Here is a 19439-nt window from a genome sequence, read left to right as displayed (position 1 = left end):
ATTGGCATGTGTTCGGGAGCGGAGCCTCCGCCGAGCCGAGTTCCCGAACCGAAGTCATCCGGTCAACACGGACGAGGGCAGTGCCATCGCGAGGTGGTCATCAGGCAGGTTGGGCTATGGTCCGGTGGGAACGCAATTATAATCAGCAAATTCACACGAACTTGTCTCGAGAGTACACAGGTGTACCTCTAGTGATCCAAGCGATGAATAAACCGTACTGAAAGTTGGCTCAATCCAAAGGAGTTGTTCTATGTAGCAGTGATGTGTATCTTATAGGCCCGACGCTAATAAAGTGATATAGTCAAAAGGAAGCTCTGCCAGAGAGCTTAGTGTGTTGTGGTGAGCGTTCTTGAATGGGGATGAAGTCACCTAAAGCCTGTACGACTATCAAAAGAGAAATATCTTCTATAGTAGAGTGTTCGTGAACTCTCTGAACTACATCATATTTCACGTAGTCGGCATCTTCCAGCTTGGCTAGTAGGCCCCTGCTGCCTCTATTGGTACATGCGATCTGCCACAAGGACTGACAGCTTGACAGTTCGATGGCATATGCTGCTTCCCTGTCCTTTCCGACAGTTCGGGCGACCCTCAGGAACGTTCAGTCTGATCCCGACAGCGTGGGTGGTCGCCGGCAGATGAGAGAGCTAAGCCTCTGGGCAATGCCTTAGTCTGCCATGTGTAAAGTGCTTGCATCTCGCTGGAACCCCTGACATCTTTGATCCATTGGCGAATCAAGCGGCGGAATGGAATAGTCGACTCAGAATGATGCTGTCATACAAGCCATGAGGCCAGGCCGCTCCTGGATCAGAGGTTCAGGGGTAGCAGGCTCAGGCGGCAGGCCTGAGGGCTGCAGATTGCTACTTTGACCAATGTTGGCATCAGCATGACGAAGTACTGTTGTGGCCTTAGGTAGGAGGTTCCGGACTGGTCTCTCTCGTGACGTTGGTGGTTGGGATATGGCGTCTTTTCGCCCGTCCTGGATCAGCCTAGAAGTTGCAACCAACAATTTGTAGAGCTTCTTGCTTGCTCTAATAGTCATGAAGCCCAGGGATACAAGGTCGTCACGTTTGAGCTACTCATCATGAAAACCACATGAAGTCAAAACTCACCGTTATGAGGAAGACTGCCAGTTGTACAATAATTTCACTTACCAGTGTGTGATATGAGGCCAAGCTAAATTGAGGACATAATTGAGGTTTCACGATAATGAAGTCGTCAATACGTCGACATAATTGGCGAAGTTTCATGAAAAGGCCAGAATGACTCCTCTCAGAACTGCCAAAAGAGACAACACGAGGTTGAAGTTGAATGGTTTTGGTAAATTCAAGTCTAACGCTAAATTATGTGTGAAAGGTACGAAAAGATACGCTCGTAAAACTTAAGCCATGCCGGATTGCAAGCCCTTAATGGCAACCATTGCGCCCCAGGCACCAGGGTCGGGGTGGAACGACGTATCCTTCCCAGATGCTGCGACATACGTTGCACGACCAAGCTTTGCCTTTGTCTTCCTGGTGTACTCGGCCCCCTCAACCGCTGCCTCGACAGCTCCCTCGAAACCCTTGCTGCGAATCGCATCAACAAAGGGGATCAAAACATCCAGGATCGTCCTGTCTCCGATCTTGGCGGGTGTGTAATGACTCAAATGCTCAAGAGCAGACGTTAGCGCCAGTGTCCAGAGAGGCAAGATACCTTGCGACTTTGCCAGCGACGCGTTCTCTTCTACAGAGTTGCTGAGCGAGACGAAGAAGATGCCGAGGATACCACCAAGCGTGCCACCCATCTTGCTCTCAACAATGTCTTCTAGTTCGTGAAGAACTGAGACAATGGACCCCTCGGCCGCGATACCTTTGTTGTCTAGAGCATCAAGGAGATGCGAAGCGCCCGTCTTGAGGGTTTCACCGCAGTCGCCGTCACCCATCACCATGTCCCACTTTGTCAGATCGGGTTCGGCTTCGATGACTGCCTGGCAAGCCATGTTAAGCATGGACTTGAGCGTTGCCGGATCCATTCTGACATCGCGGTCCGCCTCAATCTTCTTTGGCTCCTCAGGAGGTGACTGCACGAACTGGAGTTTCCTGTCGCGGCGGACAGCTTGAGCGCCGGCCATTGACTCCCAGTGTGTGTTGGTCTTGAGGTCGGCGAATTGGAAGATTTGCTCTGCTGAGAAACCGCACTTCTTCGATGCCGCTGTAATGTTCATCAAGGAGATTGAGAATGCAGGTGCGTTGAGAGAGGTTTCGAGAGGGCCGGAGTACACTCTCGACGGTCTGATATTCCACTTGGTGTCAAGCTGTTCGAGGAGCTCGTCGACAAGAGCGCCCATTTCCAGGTAGGAGATTCCTCCGAAGTTGCTGACAAGGAGGATCGTCTCGTCGTCGTTGTTGAACTTGACATAAGCTCGGTCGTGATCTTCTTGGTCCAAGCAGTACCGCAGCAGCTGGTCAATCAGGCCCTCTGCAGAAGGCGCGGGCGAGACCTTGCTGTAGCCGGGCTCGTTGTGAGGTCCGGTTCCAACCTCCACCTCGTTGGCGCCCAGGCGAGCATGCTCTGTGCGGCCCGGAACGTGGCAGTGATCCATAGTGGCCGCGATGGATACAATCTCGGATTCGACAGAAACACCCAGCTTGTGGATGTCGTCGAGAGTGCCAGCCTTGACGCCAGCTGCTCCGCTGATGACTTTGAGAACGCCAATCTGCCCGGCAAGACCTCTGCGTCCTACCAGGCTACCACCTGCCTTTCCAACAGACACATCGTCGCCACAGATGATCATGCGGCAGTTGTGCCCACGGCTCCGTGCCTTTTCGGCTGCGAGGCCAAAGTGGAGGCAGTCGCCGGTGTAGTTGGTGATGACAAGGATTGTGCCGACATCTGAAGGCACACGCTCAATGGCAGACTGAATTTGCTTCGCAGACGGGCTGGCAAAGATATCTCCGGATACGGAGGCCGCCAGCATGTTGTTGCCGACATAACCTGCCCACGCGGGCTCGTGGCCGGAACCACCGCCAGAGATGATGCTGATTTTGGACTTGTCGTATGTTGAGTCAAAGACCACACGGTTTGACTGGTCCAGACCAAGAGAAGGGTTGTATGAGATGAATCCCCTGAGAGACTTGTCAACAAGTCCCTCCGAGGAGGTAAAGATGTGGCGGTCGGACATGACTTGTAATGGTGCTTCTATCTCTACCTATGTCTAGGGGTATTGGATGTCGATGAAGCTCACGAAACAAGTTGCAAAACTGAATAATATGAGCTTCCTCTGATATTGAAGTTCGATTTGTGTCTGATAATTCTCACAGAAAGGCCCATCCTGATGCTGAACAGTCGATATCATATGTGGTGTGGTCGGTTGATGGTGTGCGATTTTCCGGGGACCCAGTAAATCGGCCGTGGGTGCGTCTCGACCCCGGATTTCCGCAGCGGAAGATCGGCTAGGGAGGTGAGCCATCCGCGACAAACCACACCCCACACCGATGCACATGGCGGTCTCGACGCTTTATAAGTAAGTATTGTAAGTCGTGGCGGTAGCGGCCTTTGGTACTTTCTTATGCTCGTCTCCTGACATCCGAAATCTCAAAGAAATTTCCATCTCCAGATCTGTCATTCAGATTCCAGCTTCACCACCCCGCATCATACAAGAACTATCAAAATGGGCAGCAACCCCGTTTCCAAGTACCGCATTGTGGTCGGATGCGACGTAAGTCAGCATAAGTGCCTTGCTTCTTATAACATGAGACTGACACCCAAACAGGAGGCTGGCATCAAGTACAAGGACACCATCAAGGCAGACTTCGAAAAGGACGCCCGCGTTGAGTTCGTCGAGGATGTCGGAAGCCACGACGGCGCAGACAAGACGGCATACCCTCACAGAGCCGCCGCCGCCGCTCAAATGGTAGCCGACGGCAAGGCCGACCGCGCGCTGCTCATCTGCGGCACGGGACTCGGCATGGCCATCGCCGCCAACAAGATCAAGGGCATCCGCGCTGTAACGGCACACGACAGTTTCAGCGTCGAGCGTTCGATTCTGAGTAACGATGCGCAGGTGCTGTGCATGGGCGAGAGAGTCATTGGTTTGGAACTTGCAAGACGGCTAGCGAAGGACTGGCTTGGATACACATTCGACCCTACGAGCAACAGTGCGGAAAAGGTTCATGTCATCAAGAGTCTGGAGGCTACGGCATGAAGCAGATATTCAGTTGCATTGCATTTCAATAACGATTAATAAAAGCGTTCCTTTCTCTCAAATATTGACCCTGGACCGCGGCGTTCGCAATGGCATGGTGAGTTCCCATGTAAATCTGCGATCTTATACTATGCGCCATCATGGCACATATCCAAAGTCATTGGAATTTCCCAGCCACATCATTTCTCATTCCGGAATCATAGTACGATATCACTGATAAGTTGGTTTCACATGCACATCTTCGCGAGTGATGTTCGGGGCTACATGCCCGAAGAAACCGGTAGACTCATTAGGAGGGCTCGATGAGTAGCGACAAGTTTGGGGCCGATGTGCAGCCCCTAGTTAATGATAGAAGAAGTACTTAAGAACGCAATTGCCTCCTCCTATCTTTTTCCTACGTTCTCTTACTCATCTTGTTTATTCTCAGAAGCGTGGCCAGTAGGGCGAAGCCAAGCTCGTGATGGGCTTGATTTAGCAGCCTTGAGAGGAGGAGGAGCATTAAGTCGATAATCACAGATGAGCTAGTTGGTTCTTCACATGATTTCCATCATTTTATGATTCCAATTTCCGGAAGACTCATATCTCATGATTTTTGATGTTCGTTCTTCCAGATCTCATTCAAACTCTCTGCATCGACATGAAGCTCACCATTCCCTATTTCTCCACGTCTTGACATTGGTGGGGCAAGAGTTGGGTGAGCTTGGTCAGCTTTCCCAGCGGAAATCTAGCTGCACATGTTGTCAACGAAAAACGAGGAAATTATTTGCCATCCACCTCTTTGGTCGGAAAGTTCGTCGTTCTTTGATGCCATCGGACAACCGGAAAGTTTGACGATATGATGAGGAGGATTGCCGCAAAGATGGGTCGAGTGACCGGCCACAAGTCCTTCTAGGCGGGGTACAGTCCCGATTTTCCGCACTATTTGAAGTGCATAGCCCGAACGCATCGTTCTTCACACGCAGCTCAACCCGTAAAGCAACAGGTCAACGAGAAGCGGCCAGCAGACATTGCTTGAGAAGTCGCATACCCTCAAGATGACGACATTACCGAAAAAGAGGCTCATCGGCCTTTCAACCAAAATGTACTTCCCGCTCCATCGCACACTCGACTTCATCGCCACAGTCCAGACACAACTAGCCGCTCTGTCTCCAACATCTCTAGAGAACGTCGACATCTTCATCATCCCCGATTTCATCTCCATCCACCCCGTCAGTGAAGCCCTCAAGAACTCAGCCGTACCAATCCGGTTGGGTGCACAAGACTGCCACTGGGACAACTTTGGGGCCTTTACGGGCGAGGTCAGCCCGGCTGTCCTGCGCGAGACGGGCGTTTCAATCGTCGAGGTCGGGCACGCGGAGAGAAGAAGAATCTTTGGTGAGACCGACGAGGTCGTGGCCAAGAAAGCCGCAGCGGCGAGCAGGAATGGAATGGCGCCTTTGATATGCATCGGCGAAAAGACAAAGGGAGACTTGAGCGTCGCACTGGGAGAATGTCAAGTCCAGATTGACCAGTCCTTGGCAGGGGTGCCTGAGTCGGCGGAAGTCATCATCGCGTATGAGCCCGTCTGGGCGATTGGCGCAAGCGAGCCGGCCAGCGAGGGCCACGTTATTGAGGTGGTCAAGGGGATCAGAGCCTTTGAGAGCGTTACGAGGAGAACGGGTACGACAAGAGTTATCTACGGCGGCAGTGCTGGACCGGGCCTATTCGAGAAGCTCGGCGAGGCCGTCGATGGGCTGTTTCTTGGGCGGTTCGGGCATGATGTGCCAAGATTCCTCACCACCGTATCAGAAGTGGCTTCTTTCAAGGCTTAGACTCATTCATCTCGAAAGCTAGACATACGATAGACATTGCGAATTCTCATTCGGTTTATTTATAAGCGCATTGGACTTCATCTGTCATTTTCTGACAAGCAACATGCTGTACTTGGACTCTCTCATCGTTTACAGCTCCGCAGATTCTCTTCGCGCTTCCGAACCTCCAAGCGCCCCTAAAAGCCCCTCGTTTTTCGATGGCCAGACATTGCCGACGTTGGGCAAGGCCCGGAGAGTGTCCAGATTGTGATTTCCAGTCTCAATAACCACTCCAGAGAAGATTGCATGATCAAACTTCTTCACTACTTTTGTTCTCTCGTCTTCTGTCAACTTGTTGATGAGCGCCTCTCTATCTTCATCCTGCGGCACGAACGTGTGTCAGCGCATCAGAGCACAGACGGTGGGCGCTGGGAACACACCTTGCTGCTGCCAAACTCGACGATGAACTTCTCACCCATTGCGAAGAGAACAAATGTGAATAAAAGGACGAGGGAGTATAACCGCATTGGTCCAAAGTGATACTCGGATGCGTTTGGAGATCAGGTACCTTATTGTGTTGTTGGTGTGAAGTTGGGTTGCCCAGTGGCGTGGCAGAAGAGCCCGTGATTACGTGCCCATAGGTGCAACAATCACCTTCCTAAAAGGGTTTCACAGCATCAACCTGCCTTTGAGTGTGCACTTCGGCAGCGAAGTACTTAAGTCCCATTTTCGCTCTCAAGTTCCATTCAAAGTCCATGCCTCTTTACAATTAATCGACCAGACCGCAAGGGAATCACAGAAGCCAGATTAGCATATGTTCTTTTTTCCCGCTTCTGGAAGATGATTACCTAGTCCACCAGTCGCTTAGCTCTGCGTAAATGGGCGTGTGGGTTTCTCGGCATAAGTAGGTACTATCCCTTGTAAGCAAGACTTGCGCAGCATTTCTAGAAATGCATCTGACTACTGCTGCTTTGACCGAAACGTTCACTTACCAACTCGCGCTGGTCTATTTTTGTTCTCTTCGGCCACGTGGGTTCTTGAACGGCCCTCAAGAAGACATTAGCCGATAGTCGTAGTGGTACTCATCTTGACCACTACCTAATACATGGCCGACATCGCAGGCCTGCGCCCTTTGAGAAGCCCCACGTCATTAGTACATGTAGAAACTATTACTCACACCAAAGAAAACCCTCAAGCTGAACTTCACTGGCGCTAACCAGACCTGCATTTGAAGTTACATCTGCATCGTACCAAAACACGAGCACAGATTGCATTGGTAATCAACTCGATATAGCTTTCGAAGGATTTCTCACAACTTGCTTCAAGCAGTTCCTTCCAACTTGCATGCCCTTTCATTTCCGGACTAAGCATTCACTATGTCGTACACCGAGGAGCAAATCGACCGATACCTCAAACACATCAACTACCAGCGAGAGAAACATGCGTCAGATCGATTGCAGCTCCTGAAGGAGCTTCAGGCCCATCAACTTGCTCGGGTCCCTTTCGAGAGCTTGACCTTGCACTACTCGAAGCACCGCCTCATCTCCATTGATCTGGAGGATCTCTTCGACAAGGTCGTAGTGCAGGGGAAAGGCGGCTACTGTATGGAACTCAATGCCTTATTCGGCGCCGTCCTCAAGGGACTTGGTTTCACAGTCGTCAGCGTTGGTGCAAAGATCAAGGGCGACGAGAGATTCGGCGGATGGTATGCATTCGTAAAAGCTTCTAATGATAACGCCACGCTGACCTCGGACAGGTCTCACATGCTCAACCTCGTCACCATTGATAGTCAGCGCTACGTAGTCGACGTCGGTTTCGGTAAAGGGGCAACCATGATCCCCGTACCCTTGAACAAGGAGACCGGCCACGAGTTCACCACCATCGCTCCCCTGCGAGGAAAGCTCGTCTACCAAAAGCTAGACCAGAACACGGATTCGAGTCAGCGCATGTGGGTGTACTCTTCAACCGACACCGCAGACGGCCCCTTCCGAGAGCGCAACTGCTTCACGGAGCAAGAGTTCTTCCCTGAGGACTTTGAAGTCATGAACTACGCCGTCATGATGAGGCCGACGAGCTACTTTGTCAAGACGGTCTTGTGCATGCGAACGATTCTGAACACTGAGACAAGGGAGGCCGAGGGTACTATTGTACTGCACAAGGATGAGGTCAAGCGTAAGATTGGCGACAAAGTAGAGCTCCTGGAGACGTTGAATAGTGAGGCGGAACGCGTGCGGGCTATCGAGAAGTACTTCTACATCTCACTTACACCCGCAGAACAGAGAGCCATCAAGGGAATGCCTCAGGAGTTGTTAGAGAAGAAGTAGCAGGGCGAAGCCGAAGTTGAGACATCTTTCTGTTCTGGAACGTGGGAGGAATTTTCAGGCTTAATCGTCGTCGAATCTGGGCACGAAGTGTGGCGTTTTCAACTGTCAACTTTATCGAGCGGTCAATTTCCATGTTTATAGACAGCTCGCCTAAACATCCTAGCCTGCAGATTCTAGATACTGAAGAAGAAGTCGTTGCGCAGACAATTGACTTGCGGGCCTCTTGTAGGATCTGTCAATTCGCCCGAAGTCGGCCCAAGTAAGATGCTACCAGCATCTTGCCAACTCCAGTCTATCTCATCCACCCCTGAACCAAAAGTAGGAAAGTTGGTGTAGTGGCTCGTGTGCTGAAGACCTTCGTTCCGCAAATTTGCATGTTCCTGGAGATGGAGTCGTTCCTCGTGGGCTTGTTCGACTCCGCCAATTGTATCGAAGGCCCCATTCCCCGATTCCACATACTTATTCGCTGTGGAACATGCAGACTGTCCTGAGATCAAGGACATGCCATGACGTGTGATGTTGATAGTGCCGAGTGCAGGAACTTTGATACGTAAGCATCGACTAGTACGACAAGCATCGCCGGAGCTGTCAGCGGATGGGCTCTCCGAAGACTTTCCCGAGGGACTCGCAGCATCTGCTTCCATACCCAACAAGGCTTTCACTATGGAAACAGTTTGCTTCAGTGCAGAGCTGCTGTTGGAATGATCTACTTCCAACATAAGTTCAGTGACTTCTTCGACCAAAGCACGATCACTTGCTCTCTGATGGACGAGAAAATCAACCACATCAGAGTCATGATTCCATCTTTCAATATACGCGAGAAGCAGACTGAGGCACGCCGTGAAAGCAGAGAAGTCGATGGCTCTGCAACAGAACGAGATCTCGTTCGCGCATCTGAACTTGATGTATCGACTAAGGAGCTCGCGGCTTGCGTTTGAACGCGCCGCCCTGCTGTATTCGTGATTTGCGTGGCAAATGGACCGTAGCATGTACGGGAAATGTAGGAGGATCAGCAGATTGAAGTGAGTGATCTGGAATAGAATCCGAAGGATAGTTTCAAGCTTCTCCCCTTCACTTGTGATTGCGGGCCGCTGTCTAAGTCGTGTGTTAGGGACTAGCCACCAATCAGCGGGCATTTCTTGAGCTGCCGTCTGCAGCATTTGGTCAATTTGTTGCGTGACACCATAGTCCTCAAGTTGGATGCTCTCGTTTCTAGTAGTGATGCAGCGCATTATCTGACTGTGACGACGTTCAAGGTAGTCGCAAGGAGATTCCTCAGGGGTGAACTTGTGCTTTGCTGCATACGGATCATCGAGAATTGTAGCAGGTAGGCCGAGCATTAGGGCCAAGTACCTCTCTTGACTTAAAATCCTATGCCACATGACTGATGTTGAGGCCTTTGTTTGAGGATCGAGTGTCATAAGTTTGTCTGGTTGATCATGATGCAGGCCCATAAGTTGGGCAAGGCCGATGGCTCTTCGAAGCACCATCCAAGCGCAACGCAGGTTGCCCGCATTGGTGTGAAAGACAGTCTCAAGGATCAAGCATTCCAAGGCCTCTTGCGAGCCAGTGAGTTGATCATTTCTGGTCACGGAGGAGGCACCGCTGAGATACTTCTGCATGGCATCTTCCGCACAGCATTCGAGATCCAGATGGTTTGTTTCGGGTGTAGAAGCAGGTAGATTCTGCAGGCCATTTGCGAGGTATAGCAATGTCCGGGCCAGAAGTATTGGATGGCTTGAGGAGCTGGGAATTGAAGACAAAATAGAGGCTGGGCGTATTCTGCCCAAAAAAATATCTTTGTAGGGTAAAGTGAAGAATTGAAGAAAGGCCGCATTGTGGCCCGCTGAGATTATCGAATCCGCATCTCGTTGTGATGGTAGCAATGCATGGATCGTACGAGACAATTCTAAATGCTCTCCATCGATACTTTCGTTGGCTTTCAGTAGATTATTCTGTAGTAAATAATCTTCGTTGTCGAACTAGCTCTTCCGTCAGGAATTGGACATAACGCGAGGGGGCTCGGACGTACCATGACACTGTCGAATACTTGAATACTCAGACAGGGTGTCGCAGCTAGAGACCTCGACGGTGGTTCAGGTTGCGTAGACTCCGACCTTCGGGGTGCTTGTTCACTCGCGGATCTGGAGGCATCCCGATTCTGGAACAGTCGTTCTGCTCCCGGCGTGAGGAGGCTGACCACTTGTGTCATCTGTTCGAGTAAAGTCTCGGCCCTCCGCAACGTCTCCTCTGTCTCCTGCTGTTTCCCGGCCACTCGGTTCTGTTCTAATGCATCGTCATCGTATTCTTGAGTCCGACAGGCGGTGCCGCGGCGCTGACATCCAATGCAGATATCGTGAGACTGGTCCGAATATTGGCAACGAATCTTTCTTCGCTTGCCTAGAAACCAATCAACAGTCAGCACGAATCCAATGATCCGGTAGGGAAGGATACGCCATACATTCCCAACAGCTTGTTGTTCCCTTACGAATTTTGCGCTTCTTGGGCGCAGACTCCTCGGCCACGGGCGGCATTGCGAGATCTCGCCCCGACACACTCATACTATTTGGTTTGGAGAAAGGTTGGGTGGTTTGGAAAGAAGCCAGACGAGGTCGGCAAGGAGTAGACTCGAAGACTGAGAGGAACAGCAGTGATGAAGACGCGCTGTTGACTTCTCGACTTCTTTCTCTATAGAGGACGCGACAAACGCGCCATGGGCGGGGAGGACTCGAAACGCGAGTTACACGAAGTCACGTTTTCTTGGCCCAATAGGTTGGACAAACACTGACTGGTCCAGCGCCGAGCCCCGGGACAGGATTGTAACTCCGGTAGGTGGATCTCGGGATAATGCCACCCTTGTTGAGCCGGTGCTGCGCCGGCCATAACTGCCAAGGCACGCTTGACCGATTTTCAGGATAATATGGCAGAATGTGTAAAGCAAGCGTTTCATTTTACCCCGAGTTGAGTCTGCACTTTGTTTCCCATTGACTACTGAACAGCACATGCACGGTTATTTCATTCGCGATGTGCGGCTGCCTCCCCTCGATTCAGCGTGGCCAGATGTGATTCGATAGCCTACTTCATGATGCTTCTTAAATTTCGGGCAGTGTTTTATCTAGAACTACATACAAATCGCCGCCAGTCTTCGCTATTTATGTCACCATTGCGAGTTAGGCAGGACACCAAGATCCTCGATTCCGGTCATTCGACTCCCCGAAGTGACCGAGATTGCGACCCCACGAAAAGCGTAATGTGGACTGGGCGAACTCCAATTCCACAACATGGTAGACTCTATGGCGGGAAGGACTAGCATTGGATTAGATTTACAGGCATCAATCAAGTTTCTTTCGGATGATTAAAAGAGCCCATGACTATTTCGCCATGAAAATCGGCCGCGCGGGTCTTGAAGGAGCGTAACATCCTGAATGCTCTCAGAGTTGATAACGCACAAGCCGAGTCGAATTTACTTTGGGTCGTGATCGAATACTCAAAGTAGCTGTGAACTAATCGTATGCTTCAAGGCATCCTTGCCAATCCATTTTGTATCTAGATATCGAGTATCTTATCCTAAAGTACACAGGTGGCCTTACGATGGTCATGAGTTGCGCCTAGGCTCCAGCCACCACAGCCAAACCATCGTAAATCATCCGTTTCACCTCGTAGAACGTGCTACGGTGCTGCATCATCGTCGCCGCATCCGCAATACCCACGCTCTCCACCTCAACCTTGCCCGTGCTCGTCTTTCGTACCGCCACCGCGCCGTTGATCACCAGCGTACCCTCGCCACGGAACTCAGCCGTATATCCTGCTGACTGCATCGCCCGCCTCAGATCCGTGAGCCTCAAGTCGCCCACATGTAGCGGCTGTGCGACCGAACGCACCGCAGAAGCCATGTTTGAAGGCAGCAGGTCCAGCGTGGGTACTACTTCGATCTCGGTAGTCTCATCTTCCTCGTCTTCCTCCTTCTTGACTTCCTCGCCGGCTTCAGCATCTTCGGCCTCTGTCTTCTGCCTCTTGTTGGCCCCGTCGTCTTTTTCGACGAGCTTTTCCTTGGCTAATGCCTCGGCGATGAGCTGGCCTGTGACGGTAACGACGCCCAGGCCGCGAACGTTTTGCCACTTGAGCTTCTTGACCAGACTGTCTGCAAGTTTTACCACCCACGCATTGGTGTCGACACTCGCGTCTACCCAAGCACCCATCGCTGGCGTGTAGACATCGATCGCGCTCTCCTCGGACGCTCCGATCTGGGCCGCTAGAAGTTTTTTGCAGTCTGCTGCGAGGGCTGTTGTCTCGTCCGCAGTGCCGCCAACTAAGATAAGTTTTCTCGGCTGGATCAATGGAATCAACATGTTCAAACTCCTCTTGTCGTGCAATCCACTGAAGTCAACAAATGCGATGCGTAAGTTGACCATGACCTTCTCTGTCGATACGATCAACTTGGAAGGACCCTGGATCTCCTCCTCAGCAACGTCCTCCACGTCGTCGAACTCGTCAGCGACATGATCACCTGGACCATTGGCATCCAAGTCATCCACAGACCCTGCCCTGTTATTTTGGCGCTTGTTTGCTGCTTTGTTGTTGCCGTCATCCCACTTGCGCTTCTTTCCGAGCCTGTCGTCATCGTCATCTCTCCGCAGGCCTTCGTTATCCGGTGTATCTTCTTCCTTTTCCTCGGCACGCAAGTAATCTTCGGGGCGAATCACGTCGCCGAACTGGTCGTCTCGTCTCCTCCGCATGACGAGAGGGAATGATCGTTCACGGCCCTTCTTGCCCCTCACATCGAAGTCGTAAGCACCGCGCTTTTTGGTCAAAATATTGATGCCGAGATCCTCGTCTGTAAGGACAACCTTCTTGCGTGTTGCCTGGCCCATGGTTGTTGAGATGTTGAGGGCCTTGCCTTGCTGTTCGTTATCAGATTCGCCAGAGTCTGATGAGGATTCGGATGAGACATCGTCGGCAGCATCTGCGGGTGCTTGCAGGGAAGCCCCGCCGCCACTTTGCAGCGTAGCTTGAAGCTGGCGTTGAGTCGCAAGCCACTGCTGGTACACGTTGAGTTCATCTCCCTCCAGTGCTTGCCTCTTGGCCTCCTGGATCTCCAATTCCCTACCGCCACCATAGACAAGCTCAAGACTGTTACCGTTGCTCGACTCCTCTACCGAAGCGCCATCTCTTCGTTCTGTCCACCAGTCCCAAAGGGTTCTGGCTATCGATGGCCTTTCAGTCTGTGACTTGGCTGGCTTATCTGTGAGGATGACCAAATTCCTGGAATCCTTTGCGAGACCCTGGATCAAGTCTTTAGAGAAACCCCACTCCAGAGTATCGTCGCTTGCAAGAATGACTCTTCCTTCCGCTTGGACATTATCCGCGGAGCCCGAGAGGAGCTTCTCAATTTGTGCCCGGCGTTCAACAAGCTTCAGGTACCTGAAGTCAAAAGGGACACCTTCTTTGCTCTTTCCTTCAGCGCCATTGGTACGACGTTGCCCATCGGCCACTGATTCGAACTCCCTTACGATATTGTCGTCCATCCACTCCAACATGCTTCGTGCATATCGCAAGGTACTCGACATGTTGCGTCCGGCGAGGTACAGTTTTGCTGCCTTAAGGCTGCCGCCGTCCGTTTGCGAGTCTACTCTCCATGCTTGTTCCAGCATATATGCAGTCTCCAAGACACGTGCGCTTGAGTCCACCGGGATGAGTGCCGTCCCTCCTCGGCTGACGCAGGATTTGATCATGTCGACGAGCTGCTCGTCGCGTTTTGCGCGGCCACCGGCCTGGGCAACCTTTTCTGCACCTCTACTACTGCATACCAAGGCCGTCGGCTTGCGCAGCTGTTCGATGACTTCGGCACCACCACCTCCAGCGCCACCTAGCCAGGCAGCTCCGGCGAAGACATTTTCCTTGGCCTGATTCCAATCCACAGCGTAGACAATTGACTCCAAACCGTGCTGAATATGCCATATCGTTCCTCCAAGAGTGTGTCCTGCATTGTAGGCCGTGATCATGAGGCCATTGAGCGGCGGCGAGAAGGGAGACGGGAGGGGTTCGTGGGGTTGCGAGTACTTGAGAGGCTGAATTAGGGAAAAGTATCGAGTGATTTCCTCGGGAGTTGGTGCTTGCAGAAGAAATTCGCTGTCGGCCGTCGGTTGCTGAGAGAAGGAATATGCGGCCTCGGTCAAGGAGCCGTGGGGTATCTTTGTCGCAGCCAGAGGGGTGGATGCGTAGAGGTCTTGGGTCAAGGTGCGGCCTAGATCAATGACAGGTCGGGTAGCGTATACGGGGATTCTCGTGAACAAGGGGAAGTTCTTGCAGCAGTGGGCAAAAGCAGCCAAGTGCGATGTCGTGGCGTGTGTCAGAAGGATGATGGACAGGGTCGGAACCTGTCTGGAGGAGTGTCAGCGATTATCGTGAAGGACGCCCATAGTAGGGGAAGGGCTTAATTACTTTTCAAGCTCCCGAAGCTTCTCAACATCGAACGACTCGTCCCAGCCAAGATCTATGAGAATCTTAACGCCACCATCGAGCTCAAGAATCGATTGCGACGCTGTTGAGTCGGAAAGGGCGCCCTGAAGAGGGCAAAAGGTAAACATGATTGGTATCTATTCGGCAGGGCCGTGATGCATTGCCTAGAGGTAAACGAAGTGGAATTGATTCGACACAGAGTCGCTTCAAGGTCCAGGCGCGGAAGCAGCGATCATAACGTTGGCGTGCAAAAGTCAGGCAATAATCTCGTTGTCGTCGCTGTTGCAAGCGCAGCGAGTCGTGGGGCTTGAGGTTTAACGGAGTTGTCGCGTAAAAGAATCCAGGAACCAAAAGTCCAAGGTTGCATGCGCTCGCAGCGTGCAAGGTGTTTGGGGTACGTACCGCTGCGCAGGACTGATCGGAGAGCAGGGGCAGCTGAGGCTCCGTCATTGAACAGTGGGCCATTCCCATCTCAAGCTCCCTTCCGCTTCCTGCTGAGGCCCGACATCGGGATAGCGGCGACATTTTTCCGTGCCATATTAGAACTAGGTCCGCTTTCTTCAATTAAGTGGAGATAAGCCCGGCTCTACGGGATCCAACGGACAGCTGCTGGAGCTCCCGCATTGGCCAGGGCCGGGGAGGGCCAGGTACACAGTAAAGCACCTGCCAAAACGACTTCGGGCCTGGAAAAACAGATCGGAAAGTCATCGTGTCAATTTGGCCCAGATCCCTGTTGATTCGTGCGTCTGGCCAGAGCATCGAAAGGGGACACAATTCAAGCTTGTCACTTTTCCAGAAGCTCGGCTTGTTCTCGACTCTGCCGCCAAACATCCCTTTTCCACGATTTTGCAGAGCATGGCGCGCTCTTGATTGCGTGCGCGCATTTCTCTTCAATTCCTCTGCGAGATTTCGACATTGATACCCGATTCTGACGCTGCACAACAGCTAGCTGACCGTGCCTCCGAACCTCAGCTTTTGAAAGCTACGGTACCTTCATTAGCCCGCATTTGATTCGACTCCCCCGAGCAATCGACCACGAGCTTAGCATCACGCAACCCTCCAACACACCGACCACCGCCCGATTCTGCAAACATGTCTGACTTCAGCATGTACCACCAGCTGGGCCAGGGCGAGCAAGACCCTTCAAACCCCAACCGATCGACGCAGCCCGCACCTCCCCAGTTCTCCCCTCCCGTCGCGGGGCAACAATACCAGCAGGGAACTCCATATGGCGCCCCTGCACCTCCAGGACAGCAGTACTATGGCGGCCAGCCTGGCTCCGCGCCAACTCAGGCACAGCCGTACGGGGCCCCTCCAGGTCAGGAATATGCGCAGAGTCCTGGTTTCCAGTCTCAGGAAAACTTGGCGGCGCAAATGGGAGGCATGTCACTCGGTGATGGCCATGGTACAGCGAGGAGGAAGAAGAAGGACCGCCACGCATACCACCAGGTCGAGGCGACAGGCTCGTCGCAACCCTTCAACGGAATCCCCGCTGCCGGCACGAATGCCACAGCCTTCCTCAACGACCCTTCGCAAGCTCAGTATGCTCAGATGAACCAGTTTCCCGTCGCCGCGGGCCAGACATTTACACCCGCCAATCCCGCTTCCCCGGCTGAATTCGCGACCCGAAACGGTGCCGATGCTGGCGGACCGCCGGCCGTAGTTCAGACTTCCGGACACCAGAAGCTGTCTCTCGACGACCTGCCTAGTGTGCCAGTCTCCCGTGACTCTCTTCAACAACATTACTTCTCCAATGTTTATCCCACCTTTGAGAAGCACTTGCCACCTCCCTCGACCGTCTCATACGTTGCATACGACCAGGGCAATGCTTCGCCCAAGTTCGCGCGCTTGACACTCAACAGCATTCCGTCCAATGCCGAGGGCCTTGCCCTTACTGGTCTGCCAATGGGTCTTCTCCTTCAGCCCATGGCACCTCTCCAGCCCGGGGAGCTCGAGATTCCAGTCCTTGACTTTGGCGATTCTGGACCCCCGAGATGCCGTCGGTGCAGAGCCTACGTCAACCCCTTCATGATGTTCCGGTCCGGCGGCAACAAGTTTGTTTGCAACTTGTGCACTTACCCCAACGATACCCCGTCCGAATATTTCTCCGCACTCACTCCCCAAGGTGTCAGGGTGGACCGCGATCAGCGGCCAGAGCTTACCAGGGGTACTGTGGAGTTTGTCGTGCCTAAGGAGTACTGGACGAAGGAGCCCACTGGTCTGCGCTGGCTGTTTGTCATCGATGTGACCCAGGAGTCCTTCAACAAGGGATTCATCGAGTCCTTCTGCGAGGGCATTGTTGCCGCCTTATACGGCGGCGAAGACGCAGAACGGGACGAGAATGGCGAGCCCAAGAAGAGCATTCCCCCTGGTGCCAAGGTTGGCTTCGTGACCTATGACAAAGACATCCACTTCTACAACGTCAATGTGAGTTGCTCCCCAGGACTCCAGACATTAGACTATGGACTGACAATCATAGCCCGCCCTGGATCAAGCCCAGATGATGATTATGCCCGATCTTGAGGATCCATTCGTGCCCCTGAGTGACGGTCTCTTTGTCGACCCTTACGAATCCAAGTAAGACTGCCTGCTGTGTATTGTATGACCATTGCACTAACTGACTTGTCTAGGGATGTCATCACATCTCTGCTTACTATGCTGCCCACCATGTTCTCCAACATCAAGAACCCGGAGCCTGCCCTCCTGGCGACCCTCAACTCTGCCGTTGCTGCTTTAGAAAAGACTGGAGGCAAAATCGTCTGTTCCCTAGCGGCTTTGCCTACCTGGGGCCCTGGCCGTCTTTTCCTTCGCGACGATGGAAAGCACCCCGGTGGAGAGATCGACAAGAAGCTATTCTCTACAGAACACCCGGCATGGAAGAAGGTGGCTGAGAAGATGGTGGCCACCGGTATCGGTGCCGACTTCTTCCTCGCGTCGCCTTCTGGCGGATACCTTGATATCGCCACTGTCGGTCATGTTGCAGCCTCTACCGGTGGAGAGACGTTTTACTACCCCAACTTCATTGGAGCCCGTGACAACACCAAGTTGTCCATGGAAATCAAGCACGCGGTTACACGCGAGACTGGCTTCCAGGCTCTGATGAAGGTTCGTTGCTCAAACGGCTTGCAGATTAACGGTTACCACGGCAACTTCATCCACCACACTTTTGGTGCCGACCTGGAGATTGGTGTTATTGACGCTGACAAGGCCATGGGCGTCACCTTCTCTTATGACGGCAAGCTCGACTCGAAACTCGACGCCCACTTTCAATCGGCCCTGCTATACACCACGGCTTCCGGCCAGCGGAGAGTGCGCTGCTCAAACATTATTGCGAGTGTTTGCGACAATCCCAGGGATAGCGTCAAGTTCATCGACCAAGATGCCGTGTTCACGATTCTGGCCAAGGAGGCAAGCACAAAACTAGCAAGTACTTCGGCAACGCTGAAGGATGTCCGTAACCACCTGACAGAGCGTACGATCGACATTCTCTCAGCGTACCGCAAGAACTTTTTGACTTCAGCGCAACCAGACGGCCAGCTGGTCATGCCGGAAAGGCTCAAGGAGTTCTCCATGTACATGCTCGGTCTCCTCAAGTGCCGCGCCTTCAAGGGTGGTAACGAAAGCTCCGACCGCAGAGTCCACGAGATGAGGATGATCCGTTCCATGGGCGCCAAGGAACTTAGCTTATACCTGTACCCGCGCATGATTCCCATTCACAACCTCACTCCGGAGGAGGGCTTCCCTGACGAGTCCGGCCATCTCAAGGTGCCACCCGCGATTCGCACGTCCTTCTCTCGCGTCGAACCTGGCGGTGTCTACCTCGTCGATAACGGTCAGCAGTGCCTCTTATGGCTCCACTCCCAGACCTCACCGAACCTCATTGCCGATCTCTTTGGCGAAGACAAGACGACCCTCCAGAGCCTCGACGCGTATACTTCATCACTCCCCATGCTCCAGACACATTTGAACGCGCAAGTACGGAATATCGTCGAATTCCTCAAAACGATGCGGGGTTCCAAGGGTCTGGGTATCCAGCTTGCGAGACAAGGTATTGATGGTGCCGAGTACGAGTTTGCGCGCATGCTCGTCGAAGACAGGAACAACGAGGCACAAAGTTACGTCGACTGGCTCGTCCATCTTCACAGGAGCGTCCAGCTCGAGGTAAGATAGACCTACCCTATGACCCCTTTCTAGCAAGAACTGCCGCTAACATCTCATGAAAGCTTTCCGGCCAAAGAAAAAGAGACGACCCGCTGACGGACGCCAACGCCCTAGCAGGCTTCGCCGGCCTGAGACCCAACTACTGGTAAACAGGGCCGAGGCAAGGAGGAAGTGACTGTGTGTGGGAGTAGGAGGCGCCGGTCGATCGAGCGGAAGTCTCGGAGGCGTGGGTTCAACTTTTTTTTTGATGGTTTGAGCGTTGTCAGAACTGCATATACATTGGGTGTCCAGGGTTTCCGAAAAGAAAGTAGTAAACAACCATTCAAATTTACTTCCAGCAGACTGCTGAACGAGTCTGTCTAGCCCCTTTTGTGTTGATGAGTGGTGTCAATCAATTGCCTTGTTCGCCCTCTTAGCATCCTCTACTCCACAGCTTCCTTTTCGGTACATGAGGTCGACATTTCCCATGCTAACGACAAAGTCACTGCCCGCCTTATCTTGGCGAGCTCTGGGTTGTCAATCAGC

General features: G+C 52.7%; 8 protein-coding genes across 8 annotated transcripts; 4 read left to right on the top strand and 4 right to left on the bottom strand.

Moving 5' to 3' along the window:
* Positions 1–757: 757 nt before the first annotated feature.
* Positions 758–3339, bottom strand: BDZ83DRAFT_796979 (dihydroxyacetone kinase; the record flags this gene model as incomplete). Its single annotated transcript, XM_060515881.1, has 2 exons — positions 1479–3339; positions 758–860 (listed from the first exon to the last, which is right to left on the bottom strand). Exons 1-2 carry the CDS (start codon positions 3155–3157, stop codon positions 758–760), a joined length of 1782 nt encoding a protein of 593 aa, XP_060359045.1. The 5' UTR covers positions 3158–3339.
* Positions 3340–3646: 307 nt separating this feature from the next.
* Positions 3647–4180, top strand: BDZ83DRAFT_590904 (ribose 5-phosphate isomerase; the record flags this gene model as incomplete). Its single annotated transcript, XM_060506378.1, has 2 exons — positions 3647–3694; positions 3749–4180. 2 exons carry the CDS (start codon positions 3647–3649, stop codon positions 4178–4180), a joined length of 480 nt encoding a protein of 159 aa, XP_060359044.1.
* Positions 4181–4785: 605 nt separating this feature from the next.
* BDZ83DRAFT_639816 (triosephosphate isomerase) lies at positions 4786–6033 on the top strand. Its single transcript, XM_060509454.1, has one exon. It carries the CDS (start codon positions 5215–5217, stop codon positions 5989–5991), a length of 777 nt encoding a protein of 258 aa, XP_060359043.1. The 5' UTR covers positions 4786–5214; the 3' UTR covers positions 5992–6033.
* Positions 6034–6120: 87 nt separating this feature from the next.
* Positions 6121–6449, bottom strand: BDZ83DRAFT_590923 (uncharacterized protein; the record flags this gene model as incomplete). The annotated part of the gene is made up of 2 exons (XM_060506381.1): positions 6121–6351; positions 6411–6449. 2 exons carry the CDS (start codon positions 6447–6449, stop codon positions 6121–6123), a joined length of 270 nt encoding a protein of 89 aa, XP_060359042.1.
* An 897-nt stretch (positions 6450–7346) lies between these two features.
* Positions 7347–8294, top strand: BDZ83DRAFT_757357 (N-acetyltransferase; the record flags this gene model as incomplete). Its single annotated transcript, XM_060514888.1, has 2 exons — positions 7347–7675; positions 7727–8294. The coding sequence occupies 2 exons, from the start codon at positions 7347–7349 to the stop codon at positions 8292–8294; spliced, it is 897 nt and encodes a 298-aa protein (XP_060359041.1).
* Positions 8295–8467: 173 nt separating this feature from the next.
* On the bottom strand, positions 8468–10828 carry BDZ83DRAFT_590922 (uncharacterized protein; the record flags this gene model as incomplete). Its single annotated transcript, XM_060506380.1, has 3 exons — positions 8468–10276; positions 10345–10694; positions 10756–10828. The coding sequence occupies 3 exons, from the start codon at positions 10826–10828 to the stop codon at positions 8468–8470; spliced, it is 2232 nt and encodes a 743-aa protein (XP_060359040.1).
* A 1074-nt stretch (positions 10829–11902) lies between these two features.
* BDZ83DRAFT_590916 (RNA-metabolising metallo-beta-lactamase) lies at positions 11903–14881 on the bottom strand (the record flags this gene model as incomplete). Its single annotated transcript, XM_060506379.1, has 2 exons — positions 11903–14675; positions 14736–14881. 2 exons carry the CDS (start codon positions 14879–14881, stop codon positions 11903–11905), a joined length of 2919 nt encoding a protein of 972 aa, XP_060359039.1.
* Positions 14882–15845: 964 nt separating this feature from the next.
* BDZ83DRAFT_757355 (Sec23/Sec24 trunk domain-containing protein) lies at positions 15846–19063 on the top strand (the record flags this gene model as incomplete). Its single annotated transcript, XM_060514887.1, has 4 exons — positions 15846–17180; positions 17233–17330; positions 17384–18914; positions 18977–19063. The coding sequence occupies 4 exons, from the start codon at positions 15846–15848 to the stop codon at positions 19061–19063; spliced, it is 3051 nt and encodes a 1016-aa protein (XP_060359038.1).
* Positions 19064–19439: the final 376 nt, after the last annotated feature.

The sequence above is a fragment of the Colletotrichum acutatum genome (genome assembly GCF_030867785.1).
Source record: "Colletotrichum acutatum strain CBS 112980 chromosome Unknown BDZ83scaffold_161, whole genome shotgun sequence".
Classification (NCBI taxonomy): domain Eukaryota; kingdom Fungi; phylum Ascomycota; class Sordariomycetes; order Glomerellales; family Glomerellaceae; genus Colletotrichum; species Colletotrichum acutatum.
The sequence above is the reverse complement of the archived record's forward strand: the minus strand, read 5'-3'. Positions and strand labels throughout refer to the sequence as shown.

Excerpts from the sequence above, each read along its gene's own strand:
- BDZ83DRAFT_639816 (XM_060509454.1), top strand. The coding sequence starts at position 5,215 with ATGACGACATTACCGAAAAAGAGGCTCATCGGCCTTTCAACCAAAATG.